A 16,175-nucleotide genomic window follows, 5' to 3' on the forward strand; every position below is an offset into this window, starting at 1 on the left:
CGTCAGTGTGTGAGGATACATTCACCACTTCACTGTGTAGTATCTTAAAGCTGTGGACAATGAGACGCAGGAGAACATAACAGACAAGCTGACTAAGCATACCTGCAAATAGTCAATATGCCCCGTTCATTCCACCTCCCTGTTCGGGTGCATCAACATTCCGTCACATGCCAGCCACACAAGAGAATACAAGCAAACTACCTGTAATTCCATCCACTTTTTCCCTTTCTGATTGTCAGCCTCTCTTCTCTGTCTCTCACACACTCACACACATGCTTCTTCTCACTAAATCACTCTCATCAAACCCTGTGCTGACAATCAATTTCTGTTTGCATTAAGGCACCAACACTCTTAACCATCCATCCAGCTCCGGGGTGAAGTTTCCCCTGGGTACAGATCTAGGATCAGCTCCCCCCCCCCCCTCAATCTTAACCTTAACCATTAGTGGGGGAAATGCAAAACTGACCCAAGATCAGCGTCTAGGAGCAACTTCACCCGACTCCATCAATCCATCTGGGGATGTGCTAGGGTAATTTTGCTGACAAGGACTCGCCCAGCTCCACTGTCCTGGCGTCACCTAGCTCCACTGTCGTGACGTCACCCAGCTCCACTGTCGTGGCGTCACTCAGCTCCACTGTCGTGGCGTCACCCAGCTCCACTGTCGTGACGTCACCCAGCTCCACTGTCGTGACGTCACCCAGCTCCACTGTCGTGACGTCACCCAGCTCCACTGTCGTGACGTCACCCAGCTCCACTGTCGTGACGTCACCCAGCTCCACTGTCGTGGCGTCACCCAGCTCCTCTGTCGTGGCGTCACCCAGCTCCACTGTCGTGACGTCACCCAGCTCCACTGTCGTGGCGTCACCCAGCTCCACTGTCGTGGCGTCACCCATCCCCTTTCAGCAGAGCTACTCTACCTGATACATATACTGTAACACTTTCCTATATAGTCCTGTTGCTTTACTTTACAGTCATGTTGCTTTACTTTACAGTCCTGTTGCTTTACTTTACAGTCCTGTTGCTTTCCTTTACAGTCCTGTTGCTTTCCTTTACAGTCCTGTTGCTTTATTTTACAGTCCTGTTGCTTTCCTTTACAGTCTTGTTGCTTTCCTTTACAGTCCTGTTGCTTTCCTTTACAGTCCTGTTGCTTTACTTTACAGTCCTGTTGCTTTACTTTACAGTCCTGTTGCTTTACTTTACAGTCCTGTTGCTTTCCTTTACAGTCCTGTTGCTTTCCTTTACAGTCCTGTTGCTTTATTTTACAGTCCTGTTGCTTTCCTTTACAGTCTTGTTGCTTTCCTTTACAGTCCTGTTGCTTTCCTTTACAGTCCTGTTGCTTTACTTTACAGTCCTGTTGCTTTCCTTTACAGTCCTGTTGCTTTACTTTACAGTCCTGTTGCTTTCCTTTACAGTCCTGTTGCTTTACTTTACAGTCCTGTTGCTTTACTTTACAGTCCTGTTGCTTTCCTTTACAGTCCTGTTGCTTTACTTTACAGTCCTGTTGCTTTACTTTACAGTCCTGTTGCTTTACTTTACAGTCCTGTTGCTTTCCTTTACAGTCCTGTTGCTTTCCTTTACAGTCCTGTTGCTTTCCTTTACAGTCCTGTTGCTTTCCTTTACAGTCCTGTTGCTTTATTTTACAGTCCTGTTGCTTTCCTTTACAGTCTTGTTGCTTTCCTTTACAGTCCTGTTGCTTTCCTTTACAGTCCTGTTGCTTTACTTTACAGTCCTGTTGCTTTACTTTACAGTCCTGTTGCTTTACTTTACAGTCCTGTTGCTTTACTTTACAGTCCTGTTGCTTTACTTTACAGTCCTGTTTCTTTACTTTACAGTCCTGGTGCTTTACTTTACAGTCCTGGTGCTTTAATTTACAGTCCTGTTGCTTTACTTTACAGTCCTGGTGCTTTACTTTACAGTCCTGTTGCTTTCCTTTACAGTCCTGTTGCTTTACTTTACAGTCCTGTTTCTTTACTTTACAGTCCTGGTGCTTTAATTTACAGGCCTGGAGATTTACTTTACAGTCCTGGTGCTTTAATTTACAGGCCTGGAGATTTACTTTACAGTCCTGTTTATTAAGCCCCTTTTTCTGCTTGATACTTAATTCAAATCATTTAAAACATTGGTGTTACAGGAACCAAAGAAACCTCCAAATTTGACCATGTAAACTCAAGAACATACCAGGTAAATAGTGGTCTGTAAAGTTAATCAACATTATAACACCTGACCATGTCTGCAAGATGTCCTACTATCAGGAAACTGTGCCACAGCTCAAGTGAAGTACAATTTACAAGTGGCCTTAATAACAAATAACTACACATTCTTCAGTAGCTGACATATGACCTTTGACCCTTCTGTCTGCCCTTTGCCTTAATAAACATCACATAGTTCAAGATAATTTGAAAGACAAAAATCACAACACAACTATATTTTTTGAAGAAAGTCGATATGTCAACACTGTCCTGTTCCCTTTTGGTATATATTTGGAAAAACATCTTCTACACTTGTGAAAAAAAAGTCCCTTTACATTTAGGTATTCACTCTCAGCCTCTTTATCAAACTTCAAATTCTCAAGTTATGTTGTTAACATTGTGTAGCTACTAGCTACTCAATATATACGGTAGTTTTTGGGACACACACAACCTCATACAAGTTCCCAAACATGTCACAATCACAAAATGTCAATATCTAGTTGTCTTTTCAATCGCTCAATAGGACTAATGATCCAGCTGTGAACAGGTCTGGTTCTCAGTTATACAGTTATATTGAAATAATTAAAGTTTAGTTTTAATAAATTCTTTGTATTTTTTTTTTCTTCTTTCCAACAAACATATTGTTGTTTTTATCAGCATTCAGTCGCGCATTTTGTTGAAGAAAACATGTGCAAATACAGAAAAAAACCAAAGCAGTATTTTTTTATACATCATGCTAGCTGCCCACAAAAATAGATAAAAAAGTACATTTAAAACTACTTCATAAACATGAGCATATAGAAGTTCTCTCTGTGCTGCAAACATTAAAGGAAATTATTTCATATCCCTGACTATATATATCAACGAACACAAAAAAACAAATAAAAAATCCAACTGTATTGACAAAACTACGGGATAAAAGATTTTCTAATCATTTAAAATGCTATTCTAGAACAGAGTGTAAAGTGTTCCGGAATGTCTTTATGTCTGTGTCTCTCCACAGCAGGTTCCAATGGGCCCGTAGCTACAGAAACACACATCATTCAATGTAAAGTGTATTAACAAAATGATTTGTAGAAATATTTGTTGTAAGGAAAGTTTGGTCATTACAGCCAACTAACAGTAACACATTAGAAACACTGAGTACGTGTTTACATCCACACTAGTTGTTCAACTGATTATTACATTTACATTTACATTTAAGTCATTTAGCAGACGCTCTTATCCAGAGCGACTTACAAATTGGTGCATTCACCTTATGATATCCAGTGGAACAACCACTTTACAATAGTGCATCTAACTCTTTTAAGGGGGGGGGGGTTAGAAGGATTACTTTATCCTATCCTAGGTATTCCTTAAAGAGGTGGGGTTTCAGGTGTCTCCGGAAGGTGGTGATTGACTCCGCTGACCTGGCGTCGTGAGGGAGTTTGTTCCACCATTGGGGTGCCAGAGCAGCGAACAGTTTTGACTGGGCTGAGCGGGAACTGTACTTCCTCAGAGGTAGGGAGGCGAGCAGGCCAGAGGTGGATGAACGCAGTGCCCTTGTTTGGGTGTAGGGCCTGATCAGAGCCTGAAGGTACGGGGGTGCCGTTCCCCTCACAGCTCCGTAGGCAAGCACCATGGTCTTGTAGCGGATGCGAGCTTCAACTGGAAGCCAGTGGAGAGAGCGGAGGAGCGGGGTGACGTGAGAGAACTTGGGAAAGTTGAACACCAGACGGGCTGCGGCGTTCTGGATGAGTTGTAGGGGTTTAATGGCACAGGCAGGGAGCCCAGCCAACAGCGAGTTGCAGTAATCCAGACGGGAGATGACAAGTGCCTGGATTAGGACCTGCGCCGCTTCCTGCGTGAGGCAGGGTCGTACTCTGCGAATGTTGTAGAGCATGAACCTACAGGAACGGGTCACCGCCTTGATGTTAGTTGAGAACGACAGGGTGTTGTCCAGGATCACGCCAAGGTTCTTAGCACTCTGGGAGGAGGACACAATGGAGTTGTCAACCGTGATGGCGAGATCATGGAACGGGCAGTCCTTCCCCGGGAGGAAGAGCAGCTCCGTCTTGCCGAGGTTCAGCTTGAGGTGGTGATCCGTCATCCACACTGATATGTCTGCCAGACATGCAGAGATGCGATTCACCACCTGGTTATCAGAGGGGGGAAAGGAGAAGATTAATTGTGTGTCGTCTGCATAGCAATGATAGGAGAGACCATGTGAGGATATGACAGAGCCATTATGGCAGTAGGCCCAATATGCTTTTAGTCATGTAAACAACTTAAATCGGGTGTAAGATCAAAATCGGAGTATGTACCAGCTCCAGCAGCGCAAGCCTCCATCTTAATGCATAAGTGGGGCGGCAGGTAGCCTAGTGGTCAGAGTGTTGGACTAGTAACCGAAAGGCTGCAAGATCGAATCCCCGAGCTGACAAGGTGAAACATCTGTCATTCTGCCCCTGAACAAGGCAGTTAACCCACTGCTCCTAGGCTGCCATTGAAAATAAGAATTTGTTCTTAACTGACTTGCCTAGTTAAATATAAATTAAAAGTGAAGTGAGTTTGGAAAACCTCAACAAAAAAAGAATGCATGTTAGAAATGGTTTTCACATACAGACTTTATATTGCCAAACTCAGAATCAAATAGGCTTCCCAAAAATAACATGGTCTCTGTGGTCGGATGTTAATTTTGATTGCTGATTTTTTGGTTGTTGCATTTATCGAAGTCCCATCAGGTAGCTTGATTTCATTTGAGTCCATGTAAACATGATTAGGGCAAACATTCTTCTTGCAAAGCATGTAAACATTTAAAATCAAGCTATTATATTAAAATCGGAGATTTCACAATAATTGGATTCGTGTGTGCATGTAACCATACTCAACAAGGCCCCTGATTCCAGATAAGTACACGTAAATAGAATGAAATGGAATTCCCTTTTTATTAACTTTTCTCTCGATGCGTATTCTGACCTTGAACTTAAACATGACAATAGCATGCTATTCTACCGCTATACATTTGGGGTTGAGATCAATAAATGAAGGTGTGTCTACCGATACCCTGTATTCTGACCTTGATTTATATTCCCTCATAATTCCACCACCTTTATACACGAGGAAACCAAGAATAAGGCCTAGTGAACCTGCCAGTTCCAGGTGAGAATAAAACCCATGTACTTTAACACCATTCTCCATGCACTGTCATTTACAATTTGATAAGAGTAAATGGATAAGGGGATTGTAAATATGAACGACACTTGTTTTAGATCTAGTTTACCATATAATTGCTAGAAACAAATATGAAAACCAGTTATTTGGCAGCAAACTGAAATATACCAACAAACATATCAAAATTATAATTAAAGGTACAGCGTATTTTAAAGGGATGGCTTTAAGATAAATATACTGAAAACCCTATTGATTGAAAACTCCGCGAGAAAATCTGTTGGCCAACAAATGGTAGAGAGTTTTCAGAAGTTTAATGAAAATGTATTCAGAGCCGCACAAGGTAGCCACAGCTGCAGTACGCGTTACGTGACTGAATACGGTATAAATATATAGAATAAATACCAAATACGGAGAAGTGGGTTGGGAAAGGCATGCGTAGGAAAAATATAAAATCCTAAATCGGAATCAGTCCCTAAACAGATTAGAGAGATTTAAGAAGTAATCTAAGACCTGACCAATGTGTCCAGATTAGATCCACGATGATATGTAAAACTGGTGATCAGCAGAAATGTCCAAGATACTATATCAGTAAACAAGATGACAATATGTTTTTGAGTTTGATAATGTACTGGAACTAATCAGACGTCACCTACTGGTTGTACTGGAACGAATCAGACGTCACCTACTGGTTGTACTGGAACGAATCAGACGTCACCTACTGGTTGTACTGGAACGAATCAGACGTCACCTACTGGTTGTACTGGAACGAATCAGACGTCACCTACTGGTTGTACTGGAACGAATCAGACGTCACCTACTGGTTGTACTGGAACGAATCAGACGTCACCTACTGGTTGTACTGGAATGAATCAGACGACACCTACTGGTTGTACAGGAACTAATCAGACGTCACCTACTGGTTGTACAGGAACGAATCAGACGTCACCTACTGGTTGTACTGGAACGAATCAGACGTCACCTACTGGTTGTACAGGAACTAATCAGACGTCACCTACTGGTTGTACAGGAACGAATCAGACGTCACCTACTGGTTGTACAGGAACTAATCAGACGTCACCTACTGGTTGTACTGGAACGAATCAGACGTCACCTACTGGTTGTACAGGAACTAAGCAGACGTCACCTACTGGTTGTTGAAGGTAATTGAGGATACAATATATCTGTGCTGCTGGGGTTTACATTGCTGAGAGAGAGAGCAGTGACCTCACCACATAACCTCAGGAGTTAAAGGGTGTGTGTGTGTGTGTGTGTGTGTGTGTGTGTGTGTGTGTGTGTGTGTGTGTGTGTGTGTGTGTGTGTGTGTGTGTGTGTGTGTGTGTGTGTGTGTGTGTGTGTGTGTGTGTGTGTGTGTGTAGGGTGGGAGATCCCACCACAGACATCAGAAAGACTTCTTTCTCACCAATGTTTCCCACCTCCTACTTACGGTCAAAATCAGGAAGTGTAGATAAAAACTACAAACAAGAAATCAAGTGGAAGTTGATCCAAAAGGTTCTAGTCTGTAGACATGCTGGTGGGGCAGAAGCGTACAGTATCACCTCTGGGATATGAAGTCCAGTGTGGTTCGCACTAACAGGGTCTACAGTGAACGACGACTACAGCCCAGACTACCCAGAAGCCTTTGTGCTGAACGCTCTTGAGGAAGGTTTGAGGTCCATTCCTGTGAGGGTTCAGTTTGTCAGTTGGTCCTCCTGTGTCCCACAATGCAGCTTGTCGACGAGGGATGCTGGTAGTTTGGGACTTTGTTCTCGGTGGAAACGATGCCCCTCCATCTCCCTAAACTCAGTGTAGAGTGTCACGTTTCTTCATGTTCTTTAGACAGTGACTAATTAGCTAAATAAATAAATGACCATCTATATATCTGATTAGAATCTGAAAGGGCAAGCTAAAAATAGCACTTTAAAATGTCTCAATAAGGGTTGCAAGCAAACGTGTAGGATGCAGCCAGTACACACATGAACACACGTATCTATATTAGCTATCTAATATCTATATACTTATTAACTCTGGCTTGTGGACATGATCAGATTTGCGCTGCTACCTCACATAATAGTGATTATGTAAACATCCAAAAAGCCTGTTGATTTTTCTTCATAATGTGACCCGTCTCTCTCCTCCCCAACTTGTGTGTGTGTGTGTTTGTGTGTGTGTTTGTGTGTGTGTGTTTAAAATATCTAATATTTTTTTTTGCATTATATCTAAGTCATAGACTTTGCTACATATCCAGACGTATATATACTTTGTAACTTGCACGACTGATAGTAACAATAAAAATTGCTTTGGTTTTGAAAAATAAAGTTGTTTTTCTTCTTAGTTTGGCATAGAGTTTAAAACCTGTCTTCAGGAATGATCTGACCCTGGGATGAGAAGTAGTGCCTTGGTCTGAGTCCCAAATGGCTCCCTATTCCCTTAAAAGTGAACCACTTTCGTCAGGATCTGGTCAAAGTAGTGCACTATATAGTGAATAGGGTTCCATTAGGGACACACACCCTTGGAATTCTGGGATCGGGGAATGTGGAACGGGGCAATCACTCAACCACCCTGGGATTCTGAGATGAGGCAGGGGACTGGGATTCTGAGATGGGGCAGGGATTCTGAGATGGGGCAGGGATTCTGAGATGGGGCAGGGATTCTGAGATGGGGCAGGGATTCTGAGATGGGGCAGGGATTCTGAGATGGGGCAGGGATTCTGAGATGGGACAGGGGTCCGGGGACAGGGGACAGGGATATTGGGCAGTAAGTAGTGCTACTATAATGCTATGTTCTGGTAAATCATGTTATCTGATGTAGTTATGGGGATGTATCTGAGGGTCAGCGTGTTGGAGTGTGTGTGTGTGGCAAGGGGGCGTTTATGTATGGGCACGTGTGTATGCAGAAGCCTGCATGTATACACGTCTGACTGCGTTTCTGCGTGTATAACATATCTGCATGATGAGTGTGTGTGTGTATGTATCCCTTCTTGTGTGTGTGTGTGTGTGTGTGTGTGTGTGTGTGTGTGTGTGTGTGTGTGTGTGTGTGTGTGTGTGTGTACTGTTGCTATATAGTTCTCTCTGTCTAGGTACAGGAGGGGCTGGTGGCACAGCTCTCCAGTGAGGACTGGGACAGTTGCCGTGTGAGGGGTCCGATGCTGGGGTCAGCCAGAGACGAGGTGGGGAACAGCTTGTACCATCCGCTCACCGTGGCACCAAGGTCCAACTCATCCAGCATGATCTGAGCCATGCCCATGAAACACTTGTGGTCCATCCTCCCATAGTCACCCCACACAATCACCTGGGAGAGAGAGGGGAGGGAGAGAGAGGTGGGGAGAGAGAGAGGGGAGGGAGAGAGAGAAGGGGGACGGGAAATTAAGTCAATGCTTTGATTAGCTAACCATCCCAAAAAGGGTATTGCTGCTAGAGATGCAACACAATTAAGTCATTAAATACTATCCGGCCATGCAAGACGAACATATGGGGTTCTGGAACCACAGAGACGAACATATGGGGTTCTGGAACCACAAAGACGAACATATGGGGTTCTGGAACCACAAAGATGAACATATGGGGTTCTGGAACCACAAAGACGAACATATGGGGTTCTGGAATCACAAAGACGAACATATGGGGTTCTGGAACCACAGACACAAACATATGGGGTTCTGGAACCACAGAGACGAACATATGGGGTTCTGGAACCACAGAGACAAACATATGGGGTTCTGGAACCACAGAGACGAACTTATGGGGTTCTGGAATCACAAAGATGAACATATGGGGTTCTGGAACCACAGAGACAAACATATGGGGTTCTGGAACCACAGAGACGAACATATGGGGTTCTGGAACCACAAATCCTATTTCTACCACTTCTAGATTGCTAGATATAGCTAGGTATTTACCTGTAGGACTTTGGCCTGAGGACTCTCTTCAAACAGCAGGGCCTGATGGTAGGAGGGGTCTAGAGTCTTCTTCACCACTCTGGTCTTCTTCTTAGCCAGACACGCCCCATTCTCCAACACATACACCTTTACATAGGTCACTGCAGGAAATGAATAATTAAGTGACTTCAATCCAATTACCCCTGTGATTGGTCAGGATGAAATATAAAGTTGTTTCTATTCAAATCAACCCTGTGACTAGTCAGTGTACAAGAAATTCAGAAGAAAGAAAGTTATAAGCTGGGGATTTTAACAAAGCCAATTTGAGGAAAACGCTACTAAAGTTCTATCAACACATTGCCTGTAGTACTCGCGCTTCAAAAACTCTCGATCGTTGTTACTCCCCCTTCCAGCAGGGCTACAAGGCCCTCCCCCGCCCTCCTTTCGGCAATTCAGATCACAACTCCATTCTGCCCCTCCCTTCCTATAGGCAGAAACTCAAGCAGGAAGTACCCATGCTAAGGTCTATTCAACACTGGTCTGACCAATCGGAATCCATGCTTCAAGATTGTTTTGATCACGCGGACTGGGATATGTTCCGGGTTGCCTCTGAGAATAACATTGAAGAATACACTGACACGGTGACTGAGTTCATTAGAAAGTGAAAAGGGGATGTTGACTTAGGGCTGTTGCGGTGACCGTATTACCACCACACCGGCGGTCATGAGTCATGAAGGCAGTCAAATTACACAATACCGTTTAGTCATGGTAATTAGGCTACTCCAAGCTCTGATCCTGCTGCTGGTCATTAGTATCCTACCAAAATTGCTAACTGCCTGGTACTCAGCACTCCATTGTCCCTCTAATCAATCTGACATCAATGCAAATGTAACCGAAAATCTAGTCAAACACTTCATGAGAGCCCATGAGCTCATGTTGCGCAACATTTCTATAGGCTATGCAATTGCTTAAAAAAACAGATTGATGGCCTCTAATAAAAAGAGGAGGATCCAATCAGCTTTCAATAGTCTAGGCCGACTATATTTATTTCTCAACTTTCCTAACATTAAGCACATTGTTTATATTTACAACAGGAGTATAGCCTACCTGGCTGGCATGAAAATAAACCACGGGGAAAAACATCCTCCATTCACTATTTAAGTACATAGATGACATTTATTTTTTCCCCGCTGCCCCTGTTTCGATACAGGTGTATGATAATGGTCCATTCTAAATCAAAACAAATTTCACACATATATTATTTAGTATATATGTAAAGACAAGATTAAATCAAGAATAGTCTGCTGGGTGACAATATTAGCCTATCACTTGTGAATGATATATTATCACTTGTGAATGATGCCCAGCATAAGAAACAATGCCTTTTTATCACTTGTGAATTACAGTATATGCTGTCACTAACCCTCTTCAGGCAACTTTTTTTTCAAACCATCATGCAGCCTTGCAATGTATTAAAAATGTAAACATATAGCCCAACATTTGTAGAAGAACTAAAGTTACATTAATAACTCTAAATTAAGTATATAGGAGGACCTGTTTCTTTGTTAACCACTCAACACAGAATATCCGCATGTGCGCCCTCCCTCAAATCGCTTGGAGAAAATATTTATATTTTATTCAGATTTGTTCAATTGTATTCTTCATACTATAAAATAATATAAAATAACGACACAGAATCAAAAGCAAATCTTGTCTGCTAAATGAACTAGCGTAGCCCACAGCCATATGGTATAGCCAGATCAGGACCTAACATCAAATCAAATCAAATCAAATTTATTAGTCACATACACATGGTTAGCAGATGTTAATGCGAGTGTAGCGAAATGCTTGTGCTTCTAGTTCCGACAATGCAGTAATAACAACAAGTAATCTAACCTAACAATTCCGCAACTACTACCTTATACACGCAAGTGTAAAGGGATAAAGAATATGTACATAAAGATATATGAATGAGTGATGGTACAGACGGCATAGGCAAGGTGCAGTAGATGGTATAGAGTACGGTATATACCTATGAGATGAGTACTGTAGGGTATGTAAACATAAAGTGGCATAGTTTAAAGTGGCTAGTGGTCCATGTATTACATAAGATGGCAAGATGCAGTAGATGATATAGAGTACAGTATATACATATACATAAGAGATGTGTAATGTAGGGTATGTAAACATTATATTAGGTGGCATTGTTTAAAGTGGCTGGTGGTACATTTTTACATAATTTCCATCAATTCCCATTTTTAAGGTGGCTGGAGCTGAGTCAGTTTGTTGGCAGCGGCCGCTAAATGTTAGTGGTGGCTGTTTAACAGTCTGATGGCCTTGAGATAGAAGCTGTTTTTCAGTCTCTCGGTCCCTGCTTGGATGCACCTGTACTGACCTCGCCTTCTGGATGATAGCGGGGTGAACAGGTAGTGGCTTGGGTGGTTGTTGTCCTTGATGATCTTTATGGCCTTCCTGTGACATCGGGTGGTGTAGGTGTCCTGGAGGGCAGGTAGTTTGCCCCGGGTGATGCGTTCTGCCGACCTCACTACCCTCTGGAGAGCCTTACGGTTGTGTGCGGAGCAGTTGCCGTACCAGGCGGTGATACAGCCCGACAGGATGCTCTCGATTGTGCATCTGTAGAAGTTTGTGAGTGCTTTTGGTGACAAGCCGAATTTCTTCAGCCTCCTGAGGTTGAAGAGGCGCTGCTGCGCCTTCTTCACAACGCTGTCTGTGTGGGTGGACCAATTCAGTTTGTCCGTGATGTGTACACCGAGGAACTTAAAACTTTCCACCTTCTCCACTACTGACCCGTCGATGTGGATAGGGGGGAGCTCCCTCTGCTGTTTCCTGAAGTCCACAATCATCTCCTTTGTTTTGTTGACGTTGAGTGTGAGGTTATTTTCCTGACACCACACTCCGAGGGCCCTCACCTCCTCCCTGTAGGCCGTCTCGTCGTTGTTGGTAATCAAGCCTACCACTGTAGTGTCGTCCGCAAACTTGATGATTGAGTTGGAGGCGTGCATGGCCACGCAGTCGTGGGTGAACAGGGAGTACAGGAGAGGGCTCAGAACGCACCCTTGTGGGGCCCCAGTGTTGAGGATCAGCGGGGTGGAGATGTTGTTACCTACCCTCACCACCTGGGGGCGGCCCGTCAGGAAGTCCAGGACCCAGTTGCACAGGGCGGGGTCGAGGCCCAGGGTCTCGAGCTTGATGACGAGTTTGGAGGGTACTATGGTGTTAAATGCTGAGCTGTAGTCGATGAACAGCATTCTCACATAGGTATTCCTCTTGTCCAGATGGGTTAGGGCAGTGTGCAGTGTGGTTGCGATTGCGTCGTCTGTGGACCTATTGGGTCGGTAAGCAAATTGGAGTGGGTCTAGGGTGTCCGGTAGGGTGGAGGTGATATGGTCCTTGACTAGTCTCTCAAAGCACTTCATGATGACGGAAGTGAGTGCTACGGGGCGGTAGTCGTTTAGCTCAGTTACCTTAGCTTTCTTGGGAACAGGAACAATGGTGGCCCTCTTGAAGCATGTGGGAACAGCAGACTGGGCTAAGGATTGATTGAATATGTCCGTAAACAAACCAGCCAGCTGGTCTGCGCATGCTCTGAGGACGCGGCTGGGAATGCCGTCTGGGCCTGCAGCCTTGCGAGGGTTAACACGTTTAAATGTTTTACTCACCTCGGCTGCAGTGAAGGAGAGCCCGCAGGTTTTGGTAGTGGGCCGTGTCAGTGGCACTGTATTATCCTCAAAGCGGGCAAAAAAGGTATTTAGCCTGTCTGGGAGCAAGACATCCTGATCCGCGACGGGGCTGCTTTTCTTTTTGTAATCCGTGATAGACTGTAGACCCTGCCACATACCCCTTGTGTCTGAGCTGTTGAATTGCGATTCAATTTTGTCTCTGTACTGGGACTTAGCCTGTTTGATAGCCTTGCGGAGAGAATAGCTACACTGTGTGTATTCGGTCATGTTTCCGGTCACCTTGCCCTGGTTAAAAGCAGTGGTTCGCGCTTTCAGTTTCACGCGAATGCTGCCGTTAATCCACGGTTTCTGGTTTGGGAATGTTTTAATCGTTGCTCTGGGTACGACATCGTCAATGCACTTCCTAATGAACTCGCTCACCGAATCTGCATATTCATCATTGTTGTTGTTGGACGCCGTGCGGAACATATTCCAATCCGCGTGATCAAAGCAGTCTTGAAGCGTGGATTCAGATTGGTCGGACCAGCGTTGAACAGACCTGAGCGCGGGAGCTTGTAGTTTTAATTTCTGTTTGTAGGCTGGAATCAACAAAATGGAGTCGTGGTCAGCTTTTCCGAAAGGAGGGCGGGGGAGGGCCTTATATGCGTCGCGGAAGTTAGTATAACAATGGTCCAGAGTTCTGCCAGCCCTGGTCGGACAATCGATGTGCTGATAGAATTTAGGGAGTTTTGTTTTTAGATTAGCCTTGTTAAAATCCCCAGCTACGATGAATGCAGCCTCAGGGTGTGTGGTTTCCAGTTTACAGAGAGTCAGATAGAGTTCGTTCAGGGCCATCGATGTGTCTGCTTGGGGGGGAATATATACGGCTGTGATTATGACCGAAGTGAATTCCCTTGGTAGATAATGCGGTCTACATTTGATTGTGAGGAGTTCTAGATCAGGTGAACAGAATGACTTTAGTTCCTGAGTGTTGTTATGATGGTCACACCACGTCTCGTTAATCATGAGGCATACCCCCCCGCCCCTCTTCTTACCAGAAAGATGTATGTTTCTGTCTGCGCGATGCGTGAAGAAACCAGCTGGCTGCACCGACTCCGTTAGCGTCTTTTCAGTTAGCCATGTTTCCGTGAAGCAGAGCACGTTGCAATCCCTGATGTCTCTCTCGAATGTTACCCGTGCTCGGATTTCATCGACCTTATTCTCAAGAGACTGGACATTGGCGAGTAGTATGCTAGGGAGTGGAGCGCGATGTGCTCGTCTCCGAAGCCTGACCAGGAGACCGCTACGTTTGCCCCTTTTTCGGCGTCGTGTAGCTTCGCCGGCTGGGATCAGGTCCATTGTATTGGGTGGAAGGCAAGACACTGGATCCGTTTCGGGAAAGTCATATTCCTGGTAGGAAGGGTGGTTAGTTGACGTTAATCGTATATTCAGTAGTTCCTCCCGGCTGTATGTAATGAAACTTAAGATCACCCGGGGTACCAATGTAAGAAATAACACATAGAAAAACAAAATACTGCATATTTTCCAAGGAACGCGAAGCGAGGCAGCCATCCTGTTCGGCGCCAAAATACAGGCGTGCATACAGAACAACTCAGAGTATGTTATTCTGTTATTCTGAAGTAGACTATATTTCCTTCATATCATGTTTCTTTAGACCTGTCTAAAATTAATAATGGATTTATTGTTTAGATGTAGGCTACATTACATGTAATTATTATACTTTTTAAAATGGCTTGTAGGCCATTTGTGGAAGCCAAGAAATGCTAAATGTGTCTATGTTAATTAACGGTCAATGACTGTGAGACCGACAGTTATTTGCTTGACAATAACCGGCTGACAAAGAGTTAGTGGCCGCCACAGCCCTAGATGTTGTTCCAACTGTGACTAATAAGACCTACCCAAATCAAAAATCATGGATTGATGGCAGCATTCGAGCAAAACTGAAAGCGGGAACCAGCGCATTTAACCACGGCAAGGTGACTGGGAATATTGTTGAATACAAACAGTGCAGTTATTCCCTCCGTAATGCAATCAAACAGGCAGAACGTCAGTACAGAAACAAAGTGGAGTCGCAATTCAACGGCTCAGACATAAGAAGTATGTGGTAGGGTCTAAAGACAATCACGGATTACAAAAGGAAAACCAGCCCCGTCGCGGACACCAACGTCTTGCTCCTGGACAAGCGAAACACCTTCGCCCGCTTTGGGTTCCCGAGTGGTGCAGCGTTCTAAGATACTGTATCTCAGTTTTAGAGGCCTTACTGCAGACCATGGTTCGATTCCAGGCTGTATCACAACCGGCTGTGATTGGGAGTCCCATAGGGCGGCACACAATTTGCCCAGCGTCGTCAGGGTTAGGGTTTGACCGGGGTAGGCCGTCATTGTAAATAAGAATTTGTTCTTAACTGACTTGCCTAGTTAAGTAAAGATTTATAAAAATAAGAAAATTACCCCGTGCCACCAACACCCTTTGCAACTGGGTCCTGGACTTCCTGACGGGCGGCCCTCATGTGGTGAAGGTAGGAAACAACACCTCCACTACACTGATCCTTAACACTGGGGCCCCATAAGAGTGCATGCTCAGCCCCCTCCTGTACTCCCTGTTCAACAATGACTGTGTGGCCACGCACGCCTCCAACTCAATCATCAAGTTTGCAGACGACACAACAGTAGTAGGCCTGATTACCAACAATGATGAGACAGCTTACAGAGTGGAGGTGAGGGCTCTGGCGGAGTGGTGCCAGGAAAATAACCTCTCACTCAACGTAAACAAAACAAAGGAGCTGATCATGGACTTCAGAAGACAGCAGAGGGAGAATGCCCCTATCCACATCGACGGGACCGCGGTGGAGAAGGTGAAAAGCTTCAAGTTCCTTGGCGTACACATCACTGACAATGTGAAATGGTCCACCCACACAGACAGTGTGGTGAAGAAGGGGCAACAGCGTCTCTTCAACCTTAGGATGCTGAAGAAATTCGGTGTGGCCCCTAAGACCTTCACAAACTTTTACAGATGCACAATTGAGAGCATCCTGTCGGGCTGTATCGCCTGGTACGGCAACTGCACTGCCAGCAACCCCAGGGCTCACAAGAGGGTGGTGTGGTCTGCCCAACGTATCACCCGGGGTACACTGCCTGCCCTCCAGGACACGCGCCAAATACAACAGTTGTAGGCCTTGAAATGCTCACTTACAAGCCCTGAATAAACAAAGTAGTTAAAAAAAAATTGTTAAGAAAATATTTTCTAAATAAACTAAAGTAA

The 16,175-nt window shown here is 44.6% G+C and overlaps 1 protein-coding gene across 3 annotated transcripts in view; it reads right to left on the minus strand.

Annotated features, from left to right (window-relative positions):
* Window positions 1–5,633: 5,633 nt before the first annotated feature.
* The window catches only part of LOC139558945 (regulating synaptic membrane exocytosis protein 3-like), a 155,128-nt gene continuing 144,586 nt past the window's right edge, over window positions 5,634–16,175 (minus strand). For 2 of the 3 annotated variants that reach the window (XM_071374462.1, XM_071374461.1), the window contains exons 6-7: window positions 9,235–9,374; window positions 5,634–8,627 (exon numbers count right to left, since the gene is read on the minus strand). In XM_071374462.1, coding sequence (XP_071230563.1) covers window positions 8,412–8,627; window positions 9,235–9,374 — 356 coding nt within the window. In that variant the 3' untranslated portion in view covers window positions 5,634–8,411. The remainder of the gene's footprint in view (window positions 8,628–9,234; window positions 9,375–16,175) is intronic. The other variant, XR_011671666.1, reaches the window with a different exon arrangement.

Source organism: Salvelinus alpinus, chromosome 29 (genome assembly GCF_045679555.1).
Source record: "Salvelinus alpinus chromosome 29, SLU_Salpinus.1, whole genome shotgun sequence".
Lineage (NCBI taxonomy): Eukaryota > Metazoa > Chordata > Actinopteri > Salmoniformes > Salmonidae > Salvelinus > Salvelinus alpinus.